General features: G+C 35.1%; 1 protein-coding gene and 1 pseudogene across 17 annotated transcripts in view; one reads left to right on the plus strand and one right to left on the minus strand.

The window, feature by feature from the left end:
* Positions 1-22316, minus strand: part of CCDC73 (coiled-coil domain containing 73) — a 139440-nt gene that overhangs the window by 43501 nt on the left and 73623 nt on the right. For 13 of the 17 annotated variants that reach the window (XM_072791027.1, XM_072791028.1, XM_072791035.1 and 10 more), the window contains 3 exons: positions 17594-17632; positions 8861-8996; positions 8550-8629 (listed from right to left, as the gene is read on the minus strand). In XM_072791027.1, the coding sequence (XP_072647128.1) occupies positions 8550-8629; positions 8861-8996; positions 17594-17632 (255 nt within the window). Of the gene's footprint in view, positions 1-8549; positions 8630-8860; positions 8997-17593; positions 17633-22316 lie in introns of those variants that run through there. The other 4 variants (XM_072791036.1, XM_072791029.1, XM_072791040.1 and 1 more) reach the window with 2 other exon arrangements.
* On the plus strand, positions 20029-20874 carry LOC140613478 (protein SET-like; annotated as a pseudogene).

The following is a 22316-nucleotide window of genomic DNA, read 5'->3' on the forward strand; positions in this document are numbered from 1 at the left end:
TTATTTAATGAAAAGAACCACATAACTTAGAAACTTATAAGGTATAATCCTTTCATAATAATGCAAAAACTGAAAAAAGCATATGAATATTTTAATATAACCACTAAATATGATTAATCAATTAACTCATGGATAAAAATATTAAAAAAATAAATGAATCAAATAGACATCACTGAAATACGTGCTTATTCAAAATTATTCGGTCAGTATTTAGCTATTTTTTTAATTTTTATTCTTAATTTTATTTATTTTTTATTTTTTTAAAAGATTTTATTTATTTATTCATGAGAGACACAGATAGAGAGGCAGAGACACAGGCAGAGGAAAAAGCAAGCTCCATGAAGGAAGCCCTATGTGGGACTCGATCCCAGGACTCCAGGATCAGGCCCTGGGCTGAAGGCAGGTGCCAAACCACTGAACCACCCAGAGATCCCCAGTATTTAGCTATTTATATTTGCATTTGAAGTTTACATTGATAAAAAAATGAATGGTCCTTTTAACAATCCTCCACTTTGAGACTACAGGCAAATTTTAAATTACAGCTTCTCTCTTCATATTAAAAAAGCCATCCTTAATATTCTAGATTGTGATTGAAAATAAATGTTTTCTACATAAAAATGGTCTAGTTTGCTAGACAGACTTAAGACTTTTAAGGGTGAGGAACATATGTCTATTACCACCCATTCTTATGTTTTATACTGAGCTACTCCTATGCTCTTCCTTTCTGATCCTTCAGAATATAAAACCAACTTATTGACAGTTATAAGACCAAAGAATTAGATAGATTAACATTGGAAATATTTTTTTTTTTAACATTGGAAATATTAAAGGACTTTGGACTCTGGCTTAACATTTAGAAGCCACTTCAATCTTTATTCTAAGTAATCCTGTTTTCCTTGAAATACGCTAAAACAGAAAGTAGTAAAATTTCCTGATTTCTTGAATTATGCATTAAAGTATGTTATTTATCTCATAATGCAAAAAACACTTCTGTTCAATACTTAAATGTTACTCTAGAGCCTTAATAAAATTTTAATTTTAGTAAAATTAAAGTAAAATTAGTAATTTTAAAATTACTAAATTTTAAAAGTAAAATTAAAATTTTAGTAAAATTATAGCTAAATATAAAAACAGGGGGACTTATTTCCAGTCTAGCCAATAAAGGAGCTTAAACTTTGTCCTGACAAGTAAAAGCTGAACTGAAAATCAACAACTCTTCTTAGATCTGTCAGAGAAATGAGGTCATAAGGCAAATAGCTGCCTCAATAATTGGAGAGATAGACTGGTGAATATAGAGAATTATAAATTACTGGAGTAGAAGCCCACAAACAGAAACCTCTGCAGGAACTAGTGCCACTGTAGGAAAGGCCTGAACTGTAATTGACCAACTACCAGAGGCTCAGTGTAGAAAACTTAGAGAGCTAAAAAATTTCAAGAGGACACAGTCCTAGGGGGAACACTGCCACACATACTTTTGTGAATTTCACTTCCAAGTCCTCTCACCATGAATATCAGAAGAAAAAAAATTCCCTCCTGCTTTCAGGAGAGAGGAAAAGGAATCATTTTTGAAATATGCCAGGGAATTCTGTTCTTAAGAGGGCTTGAACTCAGGAAAAATGATTGGACCTGAGCCTAAACTACCTGGGGAAAGGGTAATACTTAAATCCAGCCCTCTCCAACCATGTTGCACAACCAACAGAGGGAAAAAAACTAAGAAGTACTGTGAAGTTCACAGTCCAGTGACACAGGCTTACCAAAAGACAAAGACCTAATCATAGGACACTTTGCACTGCCACCCTCCCCCAACCTTACCATTACATTACTAACGGCTATTTAATGCAAGTAGTTTCATATGTATATCATGTCCACCTTTTAACAAAAAATTACAGGGCATACTAAAAGGCAAGAAAAACAATTTGAAGAGAATGAACAAGCATCAGAACCTGTGTCAAAAAAAAAAAACAAACCCTGTGTCAGTATGGCAAAATATCAGAATTATCAAATCTGGAATTAAAAAAACTAATATCCTAAATGCCTTAATGGAAAAAGTTGACAAAACATAGGAAGCAAATGGATAATGTAAGGAGAGAGAGAGAAATTCTACGAAAGAATAAAAAAGAAATGCTACAGATCAAAAGCACTGCAACAGAAATGAAGAGTGCGGGGATCCCTGGGTGGCACAGCGGTTTGGCGCCTGCCTTTGGACCAGGGCGCGATCCTGGAGACCCGGGATCGAATCCCACATCGGGCTCCCGGTGCGTGGAGCCTGCTTCTCCCTCTGCCTGTGTCTCTGCCTCTCTCTCTCTCTCTCCCTGTGTGACTATCATAAATAAATAAAAATTAAAAAAAAAAAAAAAAGAAATGAAGAGTGCCTTTGGTGGGCTCAACAGTAGTATGGACAAGATTGAGGAGTGTCTGTGAACTTGAGGATATGATGGCAAAAATTCAAAAACAGAAAACAAAGAGAAAGACCACCAAGGTCTTTCTGCAAGGAAAGCAGAACAGAATATCCACCAACTGTGGGACAGCCAAACAAAATGTAACATATGCATAATAGAAATATCAGAAGGAAAAGAGAGCAAGGAGAGAAGCAATATTTGAAGCAGTAATGACTGAGATTTTTCCTAAATTAGTGTCAGATACCAAACCCCAGACCCAGGAAGCACAGAGAACACTAATAAGGATAAATGACCAAAAAATGTATTACCTAGGCATATCATATTAAAACTTCAGAAAATCAAAAGTAAAACAAACAAACAAAAATACTGAAAGAAACCAGGAACGGGGGGAACACTTCATCTACAGAAGAGCAAAGAATTATACCTGACTTCTCAGAAAACATACAAGCAATGAGAGTGATGTGAAATATTAATAGGTTGAGAGAAAAAATTATTAACCTAGAATTCTGTATCCTCTGAAATTATCCTTCAAAAGTGAAGGAGAGGGACACCTGGGTGGCTCAGTGGTTGAGCGTCTGCCTTTGGCTCGGGGAGTGATTCTGGAGTCCTGGGATTGAATCCTACATTGGGCTCCCTGCATGGAGTCTGCTTCTCCTCTCTCTGCCTGTGTCTCTGCCTCTCTCTCTCTCTCTGTGTCTCCCATGAATAAATAAATAAAATCTTTTTAAAAAAAAAAAGTGAAGGAGAAATAAAGACTTTTTTTAAGACAAAAATTGAAAGAATTTCTTGCCAATAGGCCTGTCTTGCAAGAAATATTAAAAGAAGTTTTTCAGAGAGAAAGAAAGTGATACAGGTCAGAAACTCTGATATACCAAATAAAAGGAAGAGCATCAGAGAAGGAATAAGTAATAGTTAAGTATTTTATTTCCTTTATTTGAAATTGATAAAATAACCATTTGTTCAAAAAAATAATAGCAACAATATATTTGATTATGTATGCTTAGGTATTAGTAAAATGAATGACAGCAATGACACAGTGATGGGAAGGAAGAATCAGGATTATTTAGTCATTATAAGGTACATGCATTACCCCTGAAGGGATATATTATTCGAAAGTGGACTTGGCTTACTGCAGATATACTGTCAACTCTAGGGCTGGCACTAAAAAAAAAATTTTTAAAGTATGATTTAAAGACTAAGAAGGGGAGAAAATGGAGTCATAAAACCCTCAGTTAAAACCACAAATAGCAGAAAAAGAATGGAAGACAAAAAAGAGGAACCAAGGACAACAAATGGAAAACACACACACACACACAGAGGCATATATTAATCCGATTGTATCAATAATCACTTCAAACATCAGTAATGTAAAATGCAACAATTATCAGAGTGGATCCAAAAACAAGACTAAATCATATGTTGTCTATAAGAAATCCACTTTAAATATAAAAATACAGGAAAAAAATAAATATAAAAATACAGGGACGCCTGGGTGGCTCAGTGGTTGAGTGCCTGCCTTCGGCTCAGGGTGTTGATTCCGGAGTTCCAGGATCAAGTCCCACATCAGATTCCTGGCAGGGAGCCTGCTTCTCCCTCTGCCTGTGTCTCTGTTTCTCTCTGTGTATCTCTCATGAATAAATAAATAAAATATTTAAAAATAAATAAATATAAAACCACATATTGGTTAAAAGTAAAGGGATAGAGAAGGATATACCATGCTAACACTTATCAAAATTAGGAATTGCTAGGTAAATTTCAACCAGAGTAGATTTCAGAGCAAGGAAAGTTATCAAAGACAAAGAGGAACATATATAATGAGAAAGGAGTGAACACCCCAAGATGACATAACAAAGAGTACCTGTATTACGTGCCTAACAATAGAGAGTACCAAAATACAGGAGGCAGACACTAATAACTGCAAAAAAGAAATAAAGAATCTATTTGGAGACTTTATTATTCCTTTATCAGAAATGGACAGATCCAGTAGGCAGAAAATCAGAAGGATCAGAGTTGAACTTAGCATCATCAATCAAATGGATATAACTGACACGTATAGACTAATTCACCCAAAAGCAGATTACAAATTTTTCTCAAGCTCATATGGAGGATTCCCAAGATAGACCATGTTCTGGACGAGAAACCACATTTTATGTGGTTTAAATTTTAACAAATTTAAAGGAATAAAAATCATACATTGTCTGCTCCGAGACCACAATAAAATTAAACTAGAAATCAATAAAAGGTAGCTTGAAAAAAAAAACAAAATACTCAGAGACTAAACAGCACACTTCTAAACAACACATGGGTTAAAAAACAAATCTCAGGAGAGATTTTAAAATATTTTGGGCGAAATGAAAATATAACTTATCAAAAATCTGTGGGATGCAATGAAAGCAATGCTTACAAGGGAACGTATAGCACTGAATGAAGATATTAGAAAAGAAAAAACACAAAAATATAGAAGCAATCCAAGTGACAATGATAGGAGAATGGATAAAGAAGATGTGGTATGTATACACAATGGAATATTAGCCATAAAAAAGGATAAGATCTTGCCATGTGCAAACCACAATGGACCTAAAGGGTATCATGCTAAGAGAAATAAGTCAGACAGAGAAAGACAAATACCATAAGATTTCACTTACATGTGGAATCTAAAATACAAAACAAATAAAAAACAAAAACAGACCCATAAATACAGAGAACAAACTAATGGTCACCAGAAGGGTAAGGTAGTGGTATGGGTAAAACAGATGAAAGGGAGTAGAGGATAGGAGTAGGCTTCCAGTTATGGAACAAATAAGTCACAGGGATAAAAGATACAGCATAGGGAATATAGTCATTGGTACCATAGTAGCATTTTATGGTGATAGATAGTAGCTATAGTTGTGGTATGCACAGCATAATGTATAGACTTATCAAATCCCAGTGTTGTACACCTGAAACTAATGTTATGTTATATGTCAACTACACTTCAACTTAAAAGTTTTTTGAAAATCTAAAATTAAACACTGAACTTCAAACTTATGAAACTAGAAAAAGAAGACCAAAGTAAATTCAAAGCAGAAGAAATAATAAAAAATTAGAGCAGAAATTAATGAAAATGAAAACAATAAATCAAAGAGAAAATCAAGGAAACCAAAAGCTGATTCTTTAAACAATCAATAAAATCAATAAGCCTCTAGCTAGGCTAAGAAGAAAAAAAAGGGGGGGGGGGACACAAATTACTAATGTCAGAAATGAAAAAAATGGATATAACCATTGATCCGTTTCCACGAGCTACCAAGCCATGAAAAGACACTAGACAAAACAACATATATTACTAAAAAAGCCAATCTGAAAAGGAAACATTCTATATGATTCCAAACCTGTAACATTGTGGAAAAGACAAAATTGTGGAGATAGAAAGGGTAGTGATTGCCAAGGGTTGAGGAAAAGGACAAATGAAAGGGCAGAGCACAGACGATTTTTAGGGCAGTAAAACTATTCTGTAGGACTCTATAATGGTGGAGACATGTCACTAAACATTTGCCCAAACCAGATAAAGTATAAAACCAAGAGTGAATCCTAATGTAAACAATGGACTTTGGATGATACTGATGTTTCAATGTATGTTCATCAATTATAACAAATGCACCACTCTGGTATAGGATGTTAACAGTGGGTCAGGTAGTATATGGGAACGCTCTATACTTTTCACTCAATTTTGCTGTGGAGCTAAAAATGCTCTAAAAAATAATTTAAATAAATAAAAATAGTTAAATTCAATGTATACCTACAGCTATAAATGCCTGGAGTGTTTTTCCTTCCATTTTAAAAGCAGACTCCATTTAAAATCAAGAGGAAGACACTGACCCAAAATTTAAATTTTCCTCAGAACTTATGATGTATCTGAACAATATCATCCATATTCATTTATTTATTGTCTCTAAAATAAGTATTGCAAACATGACTTGTTGAGATTTGGGGTATAATTCTTGTAAAAAAGAATGTACTGAATGAACCAACCAGCTTATGCAAAAACTGAATTGAGAAGCTTGGCCTCACTAATATTAACACTCTAACCAAGTGCATAATCAGAATCCCAACAAGAAACAGATGGTACATATAAATTAGGACACTTTGAAGAGGATTTATTTGTAAAACTGTGGACACAATATAAAGGAACCATAAAATATGGTGCAAGTTCCAGGGGCTAGCAGCAATAGAGATGTCCCCTTGGGGAGCCCCCAAAATAATAAGAAGGTAAGTACTGAAACCCAAAAGGAGAGCATCACACAAAGTAAGTCAATTTGAGAAAGCTAGTGATATGCTGAGACAAGGCCACCCTGAAGTGATCTCAAATGGAGGGTATGAGGGGAAAATATACCGATTCAGTATTTCTTTCCTCCTCTCTCCTGTCCAGACTGCTCCCCACTGGCCCAACTCAACAGGAAGCCAGAAGATATGGGGGCATTGATGGAATCCGTATAGGAAAGCCTTACATGGAGAAGAGGATGCATACATCTGAATCTGGAGGGACAAATGGAAGGTATTTTGCACCTTGATAAATTAACTACAGAGTATAATTTACTAGTAAATATTTAAGTGGCACTCAGTAAACGTTAGTTAAAAGCATTTATTGAGTGTCGGTAAGGATAGATACTTACTTCTCTCAGGAATAGGCAGATGGTCCAAAGTGGAATTGTTTCAGATGGGGGTTTGAAGGGAGCAGGGAAAGGAAACAAGAGGTCATTCTCTGAGAAAAGAAGAACAAGGCCTTGCTACTTCTCCTTCCTCTCATACCACTCTCACCTTATATCAGTGAAGATGTTTTTAGTTGCAAATAATGAAAATTAAACTGGTCCAAATGAAACTAACATAAATAATAATGGGAATTTACTGACTTGTATAACTGAGAAGTCTAGAGATAGAGGAATGGTAGATTTGGTGGATCCAGGAACTCAATAATGTCCTCAAAGAACAGCTTTCTTCACTTCACACCAATCCGGCATCCTCATTGTCAGGTTCCTCCTGTCTGGTTTCTCATGTAGAGAAATGACGGACAACCACAGTCGGGGTTACAGTCTTCCTTGTTTATGACCACTAGCTAAGGCCATTTGTCCACTTCTCAACTAATAACTGTGAGATGAGGAATAAAATGTTTATGGCCTCCTCCAATTTAGATCTCAATGTCAATGTACTCTTTCACTCACAATGCTCCAGCCATATCAGACTGTCTCCAGTTCCTTACATATACCCTAAACTCTTTCCTAGGAATCCCTGGGTGGCTCAGCGGTTTGGCGCCTGCCTTTGGCCCAGGGTGCGATCCTGGAATCCCGGGATCGAGTCCCGCATCAGGCTCCCGGGGGAGCCTGCTTCTCCCTCTGCCTGTGTCTCTGCCTCTCTCTCTCTCTGTGTGTCTATCATGAATGAATGAATGAATGAATGAATGAATGAATGAATCTTTTAAAAAATAAATAAATAAACTCTTTCCTATACTTAATCTTAGCCAAAAGTCTGAGAAGTGATTACCAAAACTCTTCTGCCTCAAGGCTTTTGCACATGTTGTTCTCCGTGCTGGAGTATTACCTATTGTGTGATGCTTTCTTTCTGGGTTCCAGTAACACCTTCTTTCTGCTTTTTGGGTCCAGTATGGGGACATATCTATTGCCTGAAACCTTATTCTCTTCTCTCCCCTATCCCTTTACCTCCAATATAAGAAAGTCACCTATTATATCAGTCTTTACCTTTTCTTCATATCATTTATAACATTTTAAAATTATTTGATCTGTGTGATTATGTATTTTGTGTCTAAGTCCTCCATTGGACTATAAACTTCAAAAAAGCAGGAAAATGTTTTATTTTCTTCAGATCTGTATCCTCAGTGCCACACAGTACCTGACACATACATTCAAGTACTGAAGAATAATGAATAAATGGTGCTAATGAGATTGACATAAAATAATGAGTTAAACTGAGTTAGAACTGATTCATCACATTTACTGGAATCATAACTCAGTTTATGAATCTGTATTTAAAACATTTTGCTTTGCTTTTTTTTTGCTTTTCTTTATACCAAAAATTTCTACCCCACTTTTTCTAGAAAAATTTCATAAAAATAATTAGACTATAAATTTACCTAATACTATAAAACTATATTACTCATACCTTCTTTAAACTGCATATTTCAGATTCTTGGTTTTTATTTAAAGCTGAAAGTCTTTTGTTTAACTGTATTGCTTCCTGTACTGCAACATGAAAAACATTTATAAAAATATTATATTCAACATTTTAAGGAAAGTATCACTAAAATGGACAGAGAAAATAGACTCAATGCAATGTATATAATTATTATTGAATTTAAATATTTATTAAAATGCCATTTAGTATTATCAGGACAGAAGTTCAATTTATTCATTGTAAATGAGCTCATTTTATCACTCCCTATTAAATATATGTTTAAATAAGATAGCACTTACCATTTCGTTCTAACTTTTCATGGTTCTCTTTTACCGATCCAAATTGACCTGTTATTGTGCCATAATATTTCTCAATTTCATTGAGTTGCTTCTGATGATCTTCTTTAGCCAGAAGATGTAACTGGACTTTTTTTTCCTATTTTGAAGTTATTTAAAATGTTATAAATATATCATACCTATATACACACATATATTTAAACATACATAAAAATGGTTTTTAGTAACTGTTATGAAACAAGCCACGAAAAAGTGCTGAGTACACCATAGGGAGGAAATGTTAGGAGATATTTCTAAACCTGTGTAAAATTAAAGTCCTTTTTTTCTGGTAGCAAAATAGTCATTTAAGTTTATACTGCCCTTTATAATTTTTCAAAAACCAACTCGCATCATTTATAGAAAAGTTGATTAGTCCATGCCAACACTAAGTAAAATCACTGGAATGTTAAAGCAATACTCTTGATAATTTAGGAAAGGAATTTTTTCTCTAAATTTGGGGGCACAATTATGAGTGCAGGATCAAAACTCAAGTAATTTTCAAGTAATATGGATGATTTAATTTTAATGAGTATGGCCCCTTCTCACTGCATTAAAAAATTGAATGATAAGGATAATCTTTATCAGAGATGGGGGCAATACAGTATAGTAGAAAGTCTACTTAAGCTGAGAACCATAATTGGTAAAAATTGGAGCCAATGTACATTTTAATATGGGCCTTCACTGCTTTCAGCTAAAGAAGCTTGCTTTGTTGTAATTAGAAATAGGACTTTAAATATTAAAAAGAAATATTATGTTAATAGAATAAATATTTTTTAAAGGTCTTGATCTTGACTTGGCATTGGTAGAATCAATGACTGGTTTCACAACTTGCATTCATTGGGCCACATGCTGCAGCACCTGTGATAAGCAGTAACGAAGGACAGTGGGAGCCCATCGGCCAGCACTTGGAAGTTGTTTCCTGAATGAACTGGTGTTGTCCCATGGAGTTCCATTAGTACAAATCTGTTAGATTTACCTGGCCTGTACCTGTTTCCCTTCTCTCATATTATCACAATTTCAAATATATACTTCAAGTATTTCCTCCTCATTACAATTTAGTAGAATTGAAATTCATAGGCTGGATTCTCCCCTAGTCAAGTGAAGAGCATATTACTCAAAATAAACCAACTGATTTCTACCTTTTTGGAATTTGAAACTTGAGCAAAATGACTAGAAAGCTAAATAAGTTCAACAGTGATCCTATCCAGACTGATGAGATTTCGGTCCTGGGTTCCTACATCCTGCTGTCTTGTCTGTAATTACCCTGGTTCCTGTTCATTCTCAAGCCCATTCTTCACTCTGATTAATTATGAGTGCCACCACTAAATTTCCTTTTGCATAAATTAAACAGCCATTTCCTACTGCTTAAAAACCAAAGTACAGGCAGTATAGCAAACCAGTCGAAAGCTAGTGAGCCTGTGTTTAAATATTGCCTCTAATTTAGTTGCTGTGTGCTTGGAAAAATTATCCACCCTAACTTTAAAACAAAGATTTTATTTTTAAAAAAATATTTTATTTATTTATTAATGAGAGACGGGGGGGGGGGGGCGGGCAGAGACACAGGCAGAGGGAGAAGCCAACTCCATGCAGGGAGCCCCATGGGGGATTCGATCCAGGGTCTCCAGGATCATGCCCTGGGCTGAAGGTGGCGCTAAACCTCTGAGCCATAAAAATAAATAAATAAATAAATAAACAAACCAACCAACCAACCAACCAACCAACCAACCGCTGAGCCAGCCAGGGGGGATCTCTAAAAAAACAGATTCTAAAAGTATATCCCCCCTTGCAGGTTTGCTCTGAGGTAAAATGAATTAATATATATAAAACATAAAGAACAGAGCCTGCCACTGAATAAATACAGTACGTTAGTGTGTTCCTTAAATGATAAAACTGCTTTCAATATTTTTAATTAATTTTATTTGGAATAATAGCCCTAATATTAATAATAAAGAATATATTTTACAATTTAAGTTGTACCTAACTATATTATCTTGGAAAATTTGATGATAGTCGTTATTTTTTCAAAGATACTTTCTAATGATTTTAAGCAAAGTGATAATATCATTGGTGATGATCATGATGGATCAATACAAGTTTCTCATGCACTTCTATGGGCTTTTCAAATTTACTACTTAGTCATACAAATTACTCATGTAACAGTTATATCCACAAACAAGATGACAAGTGTACTTACCCTGGATATCTTATGTCTACCTAAGTAGTCACTATTATCAATAACTAAACAATGAAAAATAATGAACTATATTCCTTCCATTCCTCTAAAATACCACTTAATTCTCTAACCTAGAGAATTACATTTGTTTTCAGCAGATGTGTAGAAAACTAATAGAATTTCACTAAAATTAGTCTAAAGGCATTATTTCAACTCAAGGAATTTTTTTTAAGTTTTTATTTTAATTCCAGTTAGCTGGGATCCCTGGGTGGCGCAGCAGTTTGGCGCCTGCCTTTGGCCCGGGGCATGATCCTGGAGACCCGGGATCAAATCCCACGTCGGGCTCCCAGCATGGAGCCTGCTTCTCCCTCTGCCTGTGTCTCTGCCTCTCTGTTTCTCTCTGTGTGACTATCATGAATAAATAAATAAAATCTTTTTAAAAAATTCCAGTTAGCTAACATACAGTCTAATATTAGTTTTAGGTGTACAAAATAGTGATTCAAGAATTCCATACAACTGATACTCATCACAAGTACATTCCTTAATCCTCATCACCTATTTCACTCATTCCCCTACCCACCTTCCCTCTGAAAACCATCAGTTCTCTATACTTAAAAGTCAGTTTTTTGGTTTGTCTCTTTTCAGAACTTCATTTGTTTCTTGAATTCCACATAGAAGTGAGATGATACGGTATTTGTCTTTCTCTGACTTATTTTATTAGCTCCATCCAGGTCATTGCAAATGGCAAGGTTGCATTTTTATAGCTTAATAATATTATTCCATTGTATGTGGAATATTTGATATAGATTGATATATGTTTACAGTATACACATATATACTACGTATATATACATATGTCATATATATCACATCTTCTTTATCCATAGGCTGCTTCCATAGTTTGGCTATTGTAATTAATGCTGTTAACTGTAAATAATGCTGCTATAAACATAGAGGTACATGTATCCCTTTGGATTAGTATTTTTGCATTTTGCGGGTAAATACCCAATAGTGCAATTACTAGATTGCACAGTTCTCTTTTTAACTCTTGAGGACCATACTGTTTTCCACAATGGCTGTACCAGTTTGCATTCCCACCAACAGTACATGAGTGTTCTCTTTTCTCCACATCCTTGCCAACACTTGTTTCTTGAGTAGCCACTTGAACAGATATGAGGTGATAGCTCATTGTAGTTTTGATGGGCATTTCCTTGATAACCAGTGGTGCTGAGGATCTTATCATGCGTCTGTTGGCCATATAAATGTCCTCTTTGGAGGTTTGTTCATGTTTTCTGCTCATTTTTAATTGGATTGTTTTGGGGGTGAGTTTTTTAAGTTTTTTATATATCATGGAAACTAACCCTTTATTGGATATGCCATTCCATTCCAAAGGTTTTTTAGTTCTGTTGTTTCCCTTGCTGTGCAGAAGCTTTTTTAAAAAACTTTTTTTTAAAGATTTTATTTATTCATGAGACAGAGAGAGAGAGAGGCAGAGACATAGGCTGAGGGAGATGCAGGATCCCCATGGAGAGCCTGATGTGGTACTTAATCCCAGGACCCCAGGATCATGACCTGAGCTGAAGGCAGATGCTGAACCACTGAGCCACCCAGGTGCCCTGTTTTTTAAAAATTTTGATTTGGTTCCAATAGTTTATTTTTGCTTTGATTTCCCTTGCCTTGGAAGACCCATCTAGAAAAATGTTGCTATAACTGATGTCAGAGACATTTCCGCCTGTGGTCTCTTCAGGATTTTAATGGTTTCAGGTCTCACAGTTAGGTCTTTAATCACTTTAAGTTTATTTTTGTGCATGGTATAAGAAAGTGGTCCAGTTTTCCAACAGCATTTTTTGAAGAGACTGTCAACAGCTGGATATTCTTTCCTGTTCTGTATAATTGTGGTTTTATTTCTGGGTTTTCTATTTTATTCCATTGATCTATGTGTCTATTTTTGTGCCAGAACCACACTATTTTCACTCCTACAGCTTTGTAATATAACTTGAAGTCCAGAGTCGTGATGCCTCCAGGAATTTTTTTTTCTCTTTAAAGATTTTGTTTATTTATTCATAGAGAGAGGCAGAGACACAGGCAGAGGGAGAAGCAGGCTCCATGCAGGAAGCCCGATGCGGGACTCAATCCCGGGTCTCTAGGATCACACCCCAGGCTGCAGGTAGTGTTAAACCACTGCGCCACCGGGGCCGCCCTGCTTTTCTTTTTTAAAATTGCTTTGGCTATTCAGGGTCTTTGGTGGTTCCATATAAATTTTAAAATTGCTGGTATTAGTTCTGTGAAAAATGCTGTTGGTATTCTGATAGGGATTGCATTAGATGTGTAGAATGTTTTGGGTAGCACAGACATTTTAATGATATTTGTTCTTCTCATCCATGAGAATGGCATGTCTATTTCTTTGTGTCCTTAATTTCATTCATCAGTGTTTTATAGCTTTCAGAGTATATGTAGGTTTTTCACCTTTTTGGTTAGGTTTGTTCCTAGATATCTTATTATTTTTTGTGCAATTATAAATGGGATTTGTTTTCTTAATTTCTTTGTTTCATAATTGATGCATAGAAATTCAACAGATTTCTGTACATTGATTTTGTATCCTGCGACTTTCCTGAATTCATTTATCATTTCTAGTAGTTTTTAATTGATTCTTTCTGGTTTTCATTACATAGTATCATGTTATCCGCAAATAGTGAAAGTTTTACTTCTTCCTTACTGTTTTGGATGCCTTTTATTTTGTTGTCTAATTGTTGTGGCTAGGACTTCCAGTACCATGTTGAATAAATGTGGTAAGAGTGGAGTGGACATCTTTGTCTTGTTCTGGACTTTAGGGGAAAAGCCCCCAGTTTTTCTTCATTGAGGATGATGTTAGCTGTGAGTTTTTCATGATGTTTATTATGTTGAGGTTTGTTACCTTTAAATCTACTTTAAGAGGGTTTTTTTTTTTAATCATGAATGGATATTGTACGTCAAATGCTCTTTCTGCATCTATTGAAAAACCCTATGGTCCTCATCTTTCTCTTATTGATATGAATCAGCATGATAATGCTGATTGACTTGGAAATATTGAACTGCCCTTGCATCCCTGGAATAAATCCCACTTGATCATGGTGAATGATTTTAATGTAATGTTGAATTTGGTTTTCTAGTAATTTACTGAGGATATTTGCATCTATGTTCACCAGGGATACTAACCAGTTGTTCTCTTTTTTACTGGTGTCTTTATCCAGTTTGGGTTTCAGGATAATGCTGGCCTCAGAATGAATTTTAAAGTTTTCCTTCTGGGATGCCTAGGTGGCTCAGAGGTTGACCCTCTGCCTTTGGCTCAGGTCGTGATCCAGGGGGGCCTGCTTCCCCCTCACCTACATCTCTGCCTCTCTTTCTGTGTGTCTCATGAATCAATAAAAAATCTTTTAAAAAAAAATTTCCTTCTTTTTTCTATTTTTTAGAATACTGTGTGAAAAACGGGTATTAACTCTTCTTTAAATGTTTGGTAGAATTCATCTGTGAAGCCAGCTGGTGCTGAACTTTGTTGGGAGTTTTTCTATTACTTATTTAATTTCTGCTGGTGATCAGTCTGTTCAAATTTTCTATTTCTTCCTGCTTTAGTTTTGGTAGGTTATATGTTTCTTGGTAGGTTATATGTTTCTAGGAATTTATCCATTTCTCCTAGATTGTACAATTTGTTGGCATATAGTTTTTCATAATTTCTTTATTTCCTGGTTGACCTACTCATTGTTTAGTACCATGATATTTAACCTCCACATATTTGTGGTCTCCAGATGTTTTCTTATGGTTGACTTCCAGTGGTCAAGGAATTTTTCAAAATTTCAGTTCATATCAATTTTTATAGTCTTTATGAGAATATTGTCCACAACATATTAATATAGGTTTCTTTAACCTTTCAGTTAAAAAGGTAAATATAATAGGCTGTCAATGCCTGCAAAGATTAATAATTCTGTAACTAAAACTATAGCAAAGATTAAAGTAATTTAGTTGGTTTTCTCTATATACGTAGAACTCTATATACACTAGAATACTTTGTGATATACTCTATTCCAATGTTCTTGTTTAAAGTCAATTAAAATGCAATTTCATTTGTATGACATAATTCCGATTTTCAAATACATTAACCTATTCAATGGCCATTATACTTTTATAAAAACTTAAATTACATGGACACCCATAACTCATTAGCCTATAGAGGCCCATATGGGACTGTTCGTATATGAACCTACTTGGCTGCTCTGATATGGTTTTGATAATGAGATGAAGAGGCCAGTTGTCAAGTCTGCCACTAATTGCATGTCAGCAAATAGCTTAAATTCTTTGGGAAGCAACAACAAAAACCAAATGGTAACACCCCTTGCTTGAGAAACCCAAGAACATTTTAAAGAATAATATAAATAACTTTAGTGTGTTATTAACACTTTAATATTACATACTATATCATAGTAAAGATAATTTTATTATGATGACTAAGAAATAGTTAGCTACATACTGTTTTTGTTTTTACCTCTGAATTTGTTCAAGCTATTTTCTTTTACACAATTTTACTACTAAATGCAAAGACTCTGTCCACAGAGTAGAGAGTGAATGTTAGGATTCACTGCTTTCCTAATACAAATTAAAATTTAACAAGGTTAATCACCGAAAAACAAGATTAAAGGAAATAAAGACAGTATCTGCATAATTAAAAGTGAAGTGTGCAGGTGTGTGCACGTGTGTAGTCTAAAAGATTACTTTAAAGCTTCAAGTCATTTAAATAGGAATAATTTTTTTATTTATTTTTATTTTTTTAGGAATAATTTTTTAAAATAGTATTTACACACAACTTTTTACAACTACATTGACTAATAAAAGGAATAGCTGCTAATTTCCCCGTTTTCTTATTTCCTTATAGAGACCAATTTGAAAACCTTTAAGAATAAAACTAATTTCCCTTAAAATAATTAATTCATTAAAGTAAATTTTAGAGAAAAAGATAAAAACTCAAAAAGAAACTTCATACATTCTTCAAAATCTATTATGCAACCTACTTTTCAATTTCTCAAAATGAACTCAAAATAATTTCTCACTTTTTAAACAAACTATGGCATCTTAAGATACTTTTACCTTTTGTAATCACAAAGATAAGGCATATAATACTTAAAAACTAACTTAGTTATACTAACACGTTGTGTGTACAGATATAACTAATATTTACAATTATGAAGATTATTTCCAGACAAGTCTTCATTCTAAAAACATTCTATGAAAGGAAAAAAGGTGGTGATTTTAAATCATATGAAACCTTCAGTACTCAACCTTTTTTTAATTTAATTAAGAAAAATGAATCTTTCTTAAAAGTCTTTTCTTTAGAGGAAAGTGATATACAAAAATAACAAAATGGAATAAAATAAAACACACTTTATGTTGCCTTTGATCTTTAACTTGTAGCCTTATCTCCCAGGTCAGAGGGCACATTATTCAATTTCACTGTATTTTGTGTAAAACCGCTGTAGCGTTGAAGATGACTTTCAGTACAAATGTCATGGTACTTAAAGCTAAACCAGAATCTAGTTTTTCAGCTTCTTAATTAAAATCATAGTTTAAAATATCTGACAATATTATCTTTATTCTTTCCAGTTGAACAGCGACAGAATTTTCACATCTTTTATTCAATCAAGCTTAGCAATCTTTCTAAGGCTCTTTTATTTTCTAACACACCAAAAACAATTTCAAGAAGCAAAACAGTTACCTTATTTTTCTGTATTTAATAAAAAGTGACCCCTCATTTCTTATTTCTCATATGTATAATATACAAACCTCACCAAAATTTACTTGTCTTAAGGTATGCTCCAAAGAAGGAAGACTGATAGCATAAGCCCACCCAAAAAGCCCTCAGAAGATTTAAGTGGAAAAAAAAAAAAAAGAAGATTTAAGTGGATATGGGAGAATTTTGCTCAATCAAAAAACTACAGGGGAAAAAATCCTTCTGAATCAAATAAGGATAGGAAAAGAGAATATCCAAGTAAATATTCCATAAAACACTATGCTGTAAAAATGCAAATATTAATTTTAATATCCTATAGAAGAGGAAGGCACAGCAAACACTTGTTGAATGGTAAAAAATAAAGGCCATATCCCAAGTGTCATATTCAAATGCAACTTCATATTACTTTAATTTTTCAGGCAATCATTAATAACTACATGTTTGTATAAATACCTAGAAAAGATAATAAAATAATAGATTTATTGTTCTTATTTCCTTGTTGTTTGATATTAACATAAGACCTCTATCAATAATCTGGGAACTGGGTTAAATTTATTTTATAATATGTAAATACTATGTAATCCAGAAATAAATTTGTGAAATAAATTCATTTAATCTATATTTGAAATTATAATTCAGTCTTTTAAAAGGGATATCATAATATCCAGTTTCAATTTTTTTAATACATAAAAGTCACTTATATTGACAAGATACCACACACATTATATTCTAATCTGGGGAGTGGGTGTATATTTTGTAATTTTCTTACCATTTCACTTACTTTCTTCTGTAAAGAATATTTAGAAACCTTGAAAAAAACAAGGAGAAAGTTCATTATAATTCTGCACTTATCTGTTACAAATTCCTCCCAATATTAAAATTGTATGCTATAAAATGTGGTGTTTATTTCCCATGCACTATTTTTTTCAAGACGTTATTTACCATAACTTTCTTCCATATAATAAAAACAATAGGGAACCCTGGGTGGCGCAGCGGTTTGGCGCCTGCCTTTGGCCCAGGGCGCGATCCTGGAGACCCGGGATCGAATCCCACATCGGGCTCCCGGTGCATGGAGCCTGCTTCTCCCTCTGCCTGTGTCTCTGCCTCTCTCTCTCTGTGTAACTATCATAAATAAATAAAAATTTAAAAAAAAATTTAAAAATATAAAAAAAATAATAAAATAAATAAAATAAAAACAATACATTCATTAATTATTCAACACATACTTATGGAGTACCTACCATATACCAGCCACTTTCTTACAAGTCTGGGATACAGCACTGAACAAAACAGATCCCTGTCCTTTTTTTAGAAGCGGTCTAGTAGGGGTAGTGGTAGACAGACAATAAAATATAGGTAAAAAGTAGAGGTTAGAGAATGACAACTACTATGAAGGAAAATAAAGCAAGCAAAATAGCAAGAACAGCCCAGGAGAATTTCCTACGTAGTATCAGCTCTTCATTGAAGATAATCTAATAAAATGGAAAAACATAGGGAAAAAAATTTTATTTTTTTTAATTTTTTATTTATTTATGATAATCACACACACTCACACAGAGAGAGGGGGGCGGGGGGGGGCAGAGTCATAGGCAGAGGGATAAGCAGGTTCCATGCACCAGGAGCCTGACGTGGGATTCGATCCTGGGTCTCCAAGATCACGCCCTGGGCCAAAGGCAGACGCTAAACCATTGCGCCACCCAGGGATCCCGGGAAAAAAGTTTTAAACAGATGATCTCACAACACAGAAGTAATAATCATTAATACTCTGGTACTTCCAGCTATTTTTCTATGCATTTATACTTTAAGAGAGAGCCAGTAGGAAGTGGGATAATAATATATGTACTACTTTATAACCCATTTTTACTTAATATAGAAGGAACACCTTTCTAAAACAAATTAATCTACAATGCAACTTTTTAATGGTTACATAGTATTCTACTGTTTAACTTAATACCATAGTTTACCAACTCATTTTTGTAGATTTGCCCAGTACGCAGTTTTCTTTCTTTTTTTTTTTTTTAAGATTTTATTTATTTATTCATGACAGACACAGAGAGAGAGAGAGAGAGAGGCAGAGACACACAGGCAGAGGGAGAAGCAGGCTCCATGCAGGGAGCCTGACGTGGGACTCGATCCAGGGTCTCCAGGATCACACCCCGGGCCACAGGCAATGCTAAACAGCTGTGGGCCACCCGGGGCTGCCCAGTTTGCAGTTTTCTAACACTACTGTGAAATAAACATGCTTGTACCAGGAAGTATACTCATCTTAGCAGAATAAATTCCAAGAAGCAGAATTCCTATTTTCTGTTCCCTTTCATAAACTCTTAGCAATTCTTATGAAGTCCTCTGGAGTGGCTGATCAACTTAAACTCCAACCAGCTGTGTAAGTGCTCATTTTCCTAAATCTCTTATTTGCTAAATCTTAAGCAAAAATAATTACTTCACATTTCCTATGAAATCACTCTAGCATACTGCCTTAAGTAAGCTGATAATTTTGGGACACCTGGGTGGCTCAGCAGTTAAGCGTCTGCCCTCGGCTCAGGGCATGATCCTGGAGTCCCGGGATCAAGTACCACATCAGGTTCCCCACATGGAGCCTGCTTTCTCCCTCTGCCTGTCTCTCTCTCTCTCTTTCTCTGTGTGTGTGTGTGTGTGTCTCATGAATAAATAAAATCTTTTTTTAAATTTTTTTAAAAATTTTATTTATTTATGATAGTCACAGAGAGAGAGAGAGAGGCAGAGACACAGGCAGAGGAAGAAGCAGGCTCCATGCACCGGGAGCCCGATGTGGGATTCGATCCCGGGTCTCCAGGATCGCGCCCTGGGCCAAAGGCAGGCGCCAAACCGCTGCGCCACCCAGGGATCCCAATAAATAAAATCTTAATAAAAAAATCTTGTCCAGCTTAAAATCTGGGGATTATAGAAAATAACACTATAAATAAGTTAAAATATATAGTCTATTAAATATTGAGAAGAACTAAAGAAAAATAAATCAAGGAAGGGGATGTGTAAGATACCCAAGAAAATCCTTCCTTCCTGAGATGGCATCTTTTGAGTCAAGACTTGATAGGAGCAAGGAAGAGAATTCAGCAACTGCAAAGGCCCTAAGGTAGGAGAACATATGGCATGTTCAAAACAAGAAAGAGAAATTGGACCTTCTTGCAAAAATGCATCTGCCCTTATTTCGTGAGCTCTCCTAACAGCATGGCCCCCAAATGCCAGTCTTCACTCTGCTTCAAACAAAGAAACTGAGACTGCCTCCTGCCCTCAAGGCAGAGAAGACTTCAACCTCTCAGCACTTGCCAAAGGGAGAAACGAAACTGCAAGAAGCAATTGAACATATTGATGAAGTACAGAATGAAATAGACAATGAACAAGCCAGTGAGGAGATTTTTAAAGTAGAACAGAAATATAACAAACCCCACCCACCATTTTTTTCAGAATAGGTTGGAATTGATTGCCAAAATCCCAAATTTTGGGGTAACAACATTTGTCAACAATCTACAAGCCTCTGTACTACTTGAGAAGGAAGATGAAGAGGCGCTGCATTATCTGACAAGAGTTGAAGTGACAGAATTTGAAGATACTAAATCAGGTTACAGAACAGATTTTTATCTTGATGAAAACGCTTACTTCGAAAATAAAGTTCTCTCTAAAGAATTTCATCTGATCCATCTTCAAAGTCCACTGAAATTAAATGGAAACTTGGGAAGGGTCTGATGAAACGTTCAAGTCAAACACACAATAAAGCCAGCAGGAAGAGATGGCCTGAGGAACTGAAGAGCTTCTTCACCGAAGAGCTTCATGATGGTTTACTGACCATCCTCATACAGGTGCAGACGAGTTAGGAGAGGTCATCAAAGATGATATTTAGCCAAATCCATCACAGCACTACTTGGTTCCCAATATGGATGATGAAGAAGGGGAAGGAGAAGAAGATAAGGTGATGAAGAAGGATTAGAAGAGATTGAAAAGGAGATGAGGATTAAGAGTGAAGAAGATGATGGTGATGATGAGGGGGAAGAAGAGGATGAAGGAGGTGATGACTAATGAAATACTGATAGATTCCAACCTTCCTTTGTGAATTTTTTACAGTCCCTGGGAGCAAGCTGCAATCTCTCCGCCCCCACCCCTTGTGCTTATTCACCCTGTTTTTTGAAATCTCTTTTCTCTCCCTTTATACCATGGTTCTTGACTAATTTTGGGGGAAATACCTTGAGCAGAATACAGTGGGAAAAGAAGCTCTACTCCTTTCTGTTCCTAATTCATTTTTATCCCTTCCTGTTTCAACAAAAATTTTACAGAATCAACCCCCCCGTGCCCTCTGGGAAAAAAGAAAAACCTTCTGCTACCTTAGCTCTGCTGGAAGCTGGAGGGAGCTAGGCCCCGGTGTAGTGGTGCACAGAATTCTAGCTTTCTTCCCCCTTTCTCTGTATATTGGGCTCAGAGATTATATTGTGCCTCAATGTGAATATGGACAGCTAAGCTAGCACTTACCAACATGTATCTGTCTACTTTATCTTGTCAAAAAAAAAAAAAAAAAAGGAAAGAAAGAAAGAAAGAAAATTTTTAAATGAGGTTATAGAATATCAGAAAAATTTGAAATTTAGATGTCTGAGTAGGTTAAGTGGGCATTTTGACAATATGGCTTCTCCTTTGGCATGTTTAATTGTGATTTTTAATGGACATCCTTGTGGTTTAAGTTGATACTTTTTAAATAAAATTCTATCCAAATGACTTGAGCCTGCCACTCAATGGAAGAATCAGCAGAACTTGGACTTTATTTGGAATTGACATTCTCAATTGTAATTTTGTTCCTATATATTTTTAAATTTTCCTTTTGTTTCACTGGAAAATAAGATGATGCTCAGTTTTAAACATTAAAAGTGAACAAGTTGCTTTGTTACAATAAAACTAAATGTGAACTCACAGAAGAACAAGAGGGCCAGTGTGACTGGAAGGGAACAAGCAAGGGAAAGAACAGCAACAGCTGAGAGAAGAGTAGGAGGCAAGAGGGGCAAATCATCGTCAGTCTTGTAACGCACAATACAGATTCAGGTTTATATACTGACTGAGACAGGAAGACATTCAAAAGTTCCAAGCACAAGTGTAACATAGCCTGACTTAATTTTTGGAAGAATCACACTGTTATGTTAACAGTAACAGAGTATACAGGTGTAAGCAAGTAAACCACTATCCAGATGAAAAAGGATAATTAAAGAGGACTCGGGTTTTAATAATGAATGTAGTGAGAATATAGTCTGAATATACTCTGAGGGAAATGGTGAGGAAAAAAAGCTGCAACAAGTAAAAAAAAAGGGAGCTATAATTAATAAGGAAAGAAAAGACAAAAGTTTTGAGGAGGGGGACATTTTCTAAAACAAAAAAAAAATCATGTTCATGACTTTGAATATATCAAATTTCATGTCAATCCAGGTGGGATTTGGGGCTAAAGATATATATTTGAAAGTGCTTCATACATAGATCCCTTC

This window comes from Canis lupus, chromosome 21 (genome assembly GCF_048164855.1).
Source record: "Canis lupus baileyi chromosome 21, mCanLup2.hap1, whole genome shotgun sequence".
NCBI classification, from domain to species: domain Eukaryota; kingdom Metazoa; phylum Chordata; class Mammalia; order Carnivora; family Canidae; genus Canis; species Canis lupus.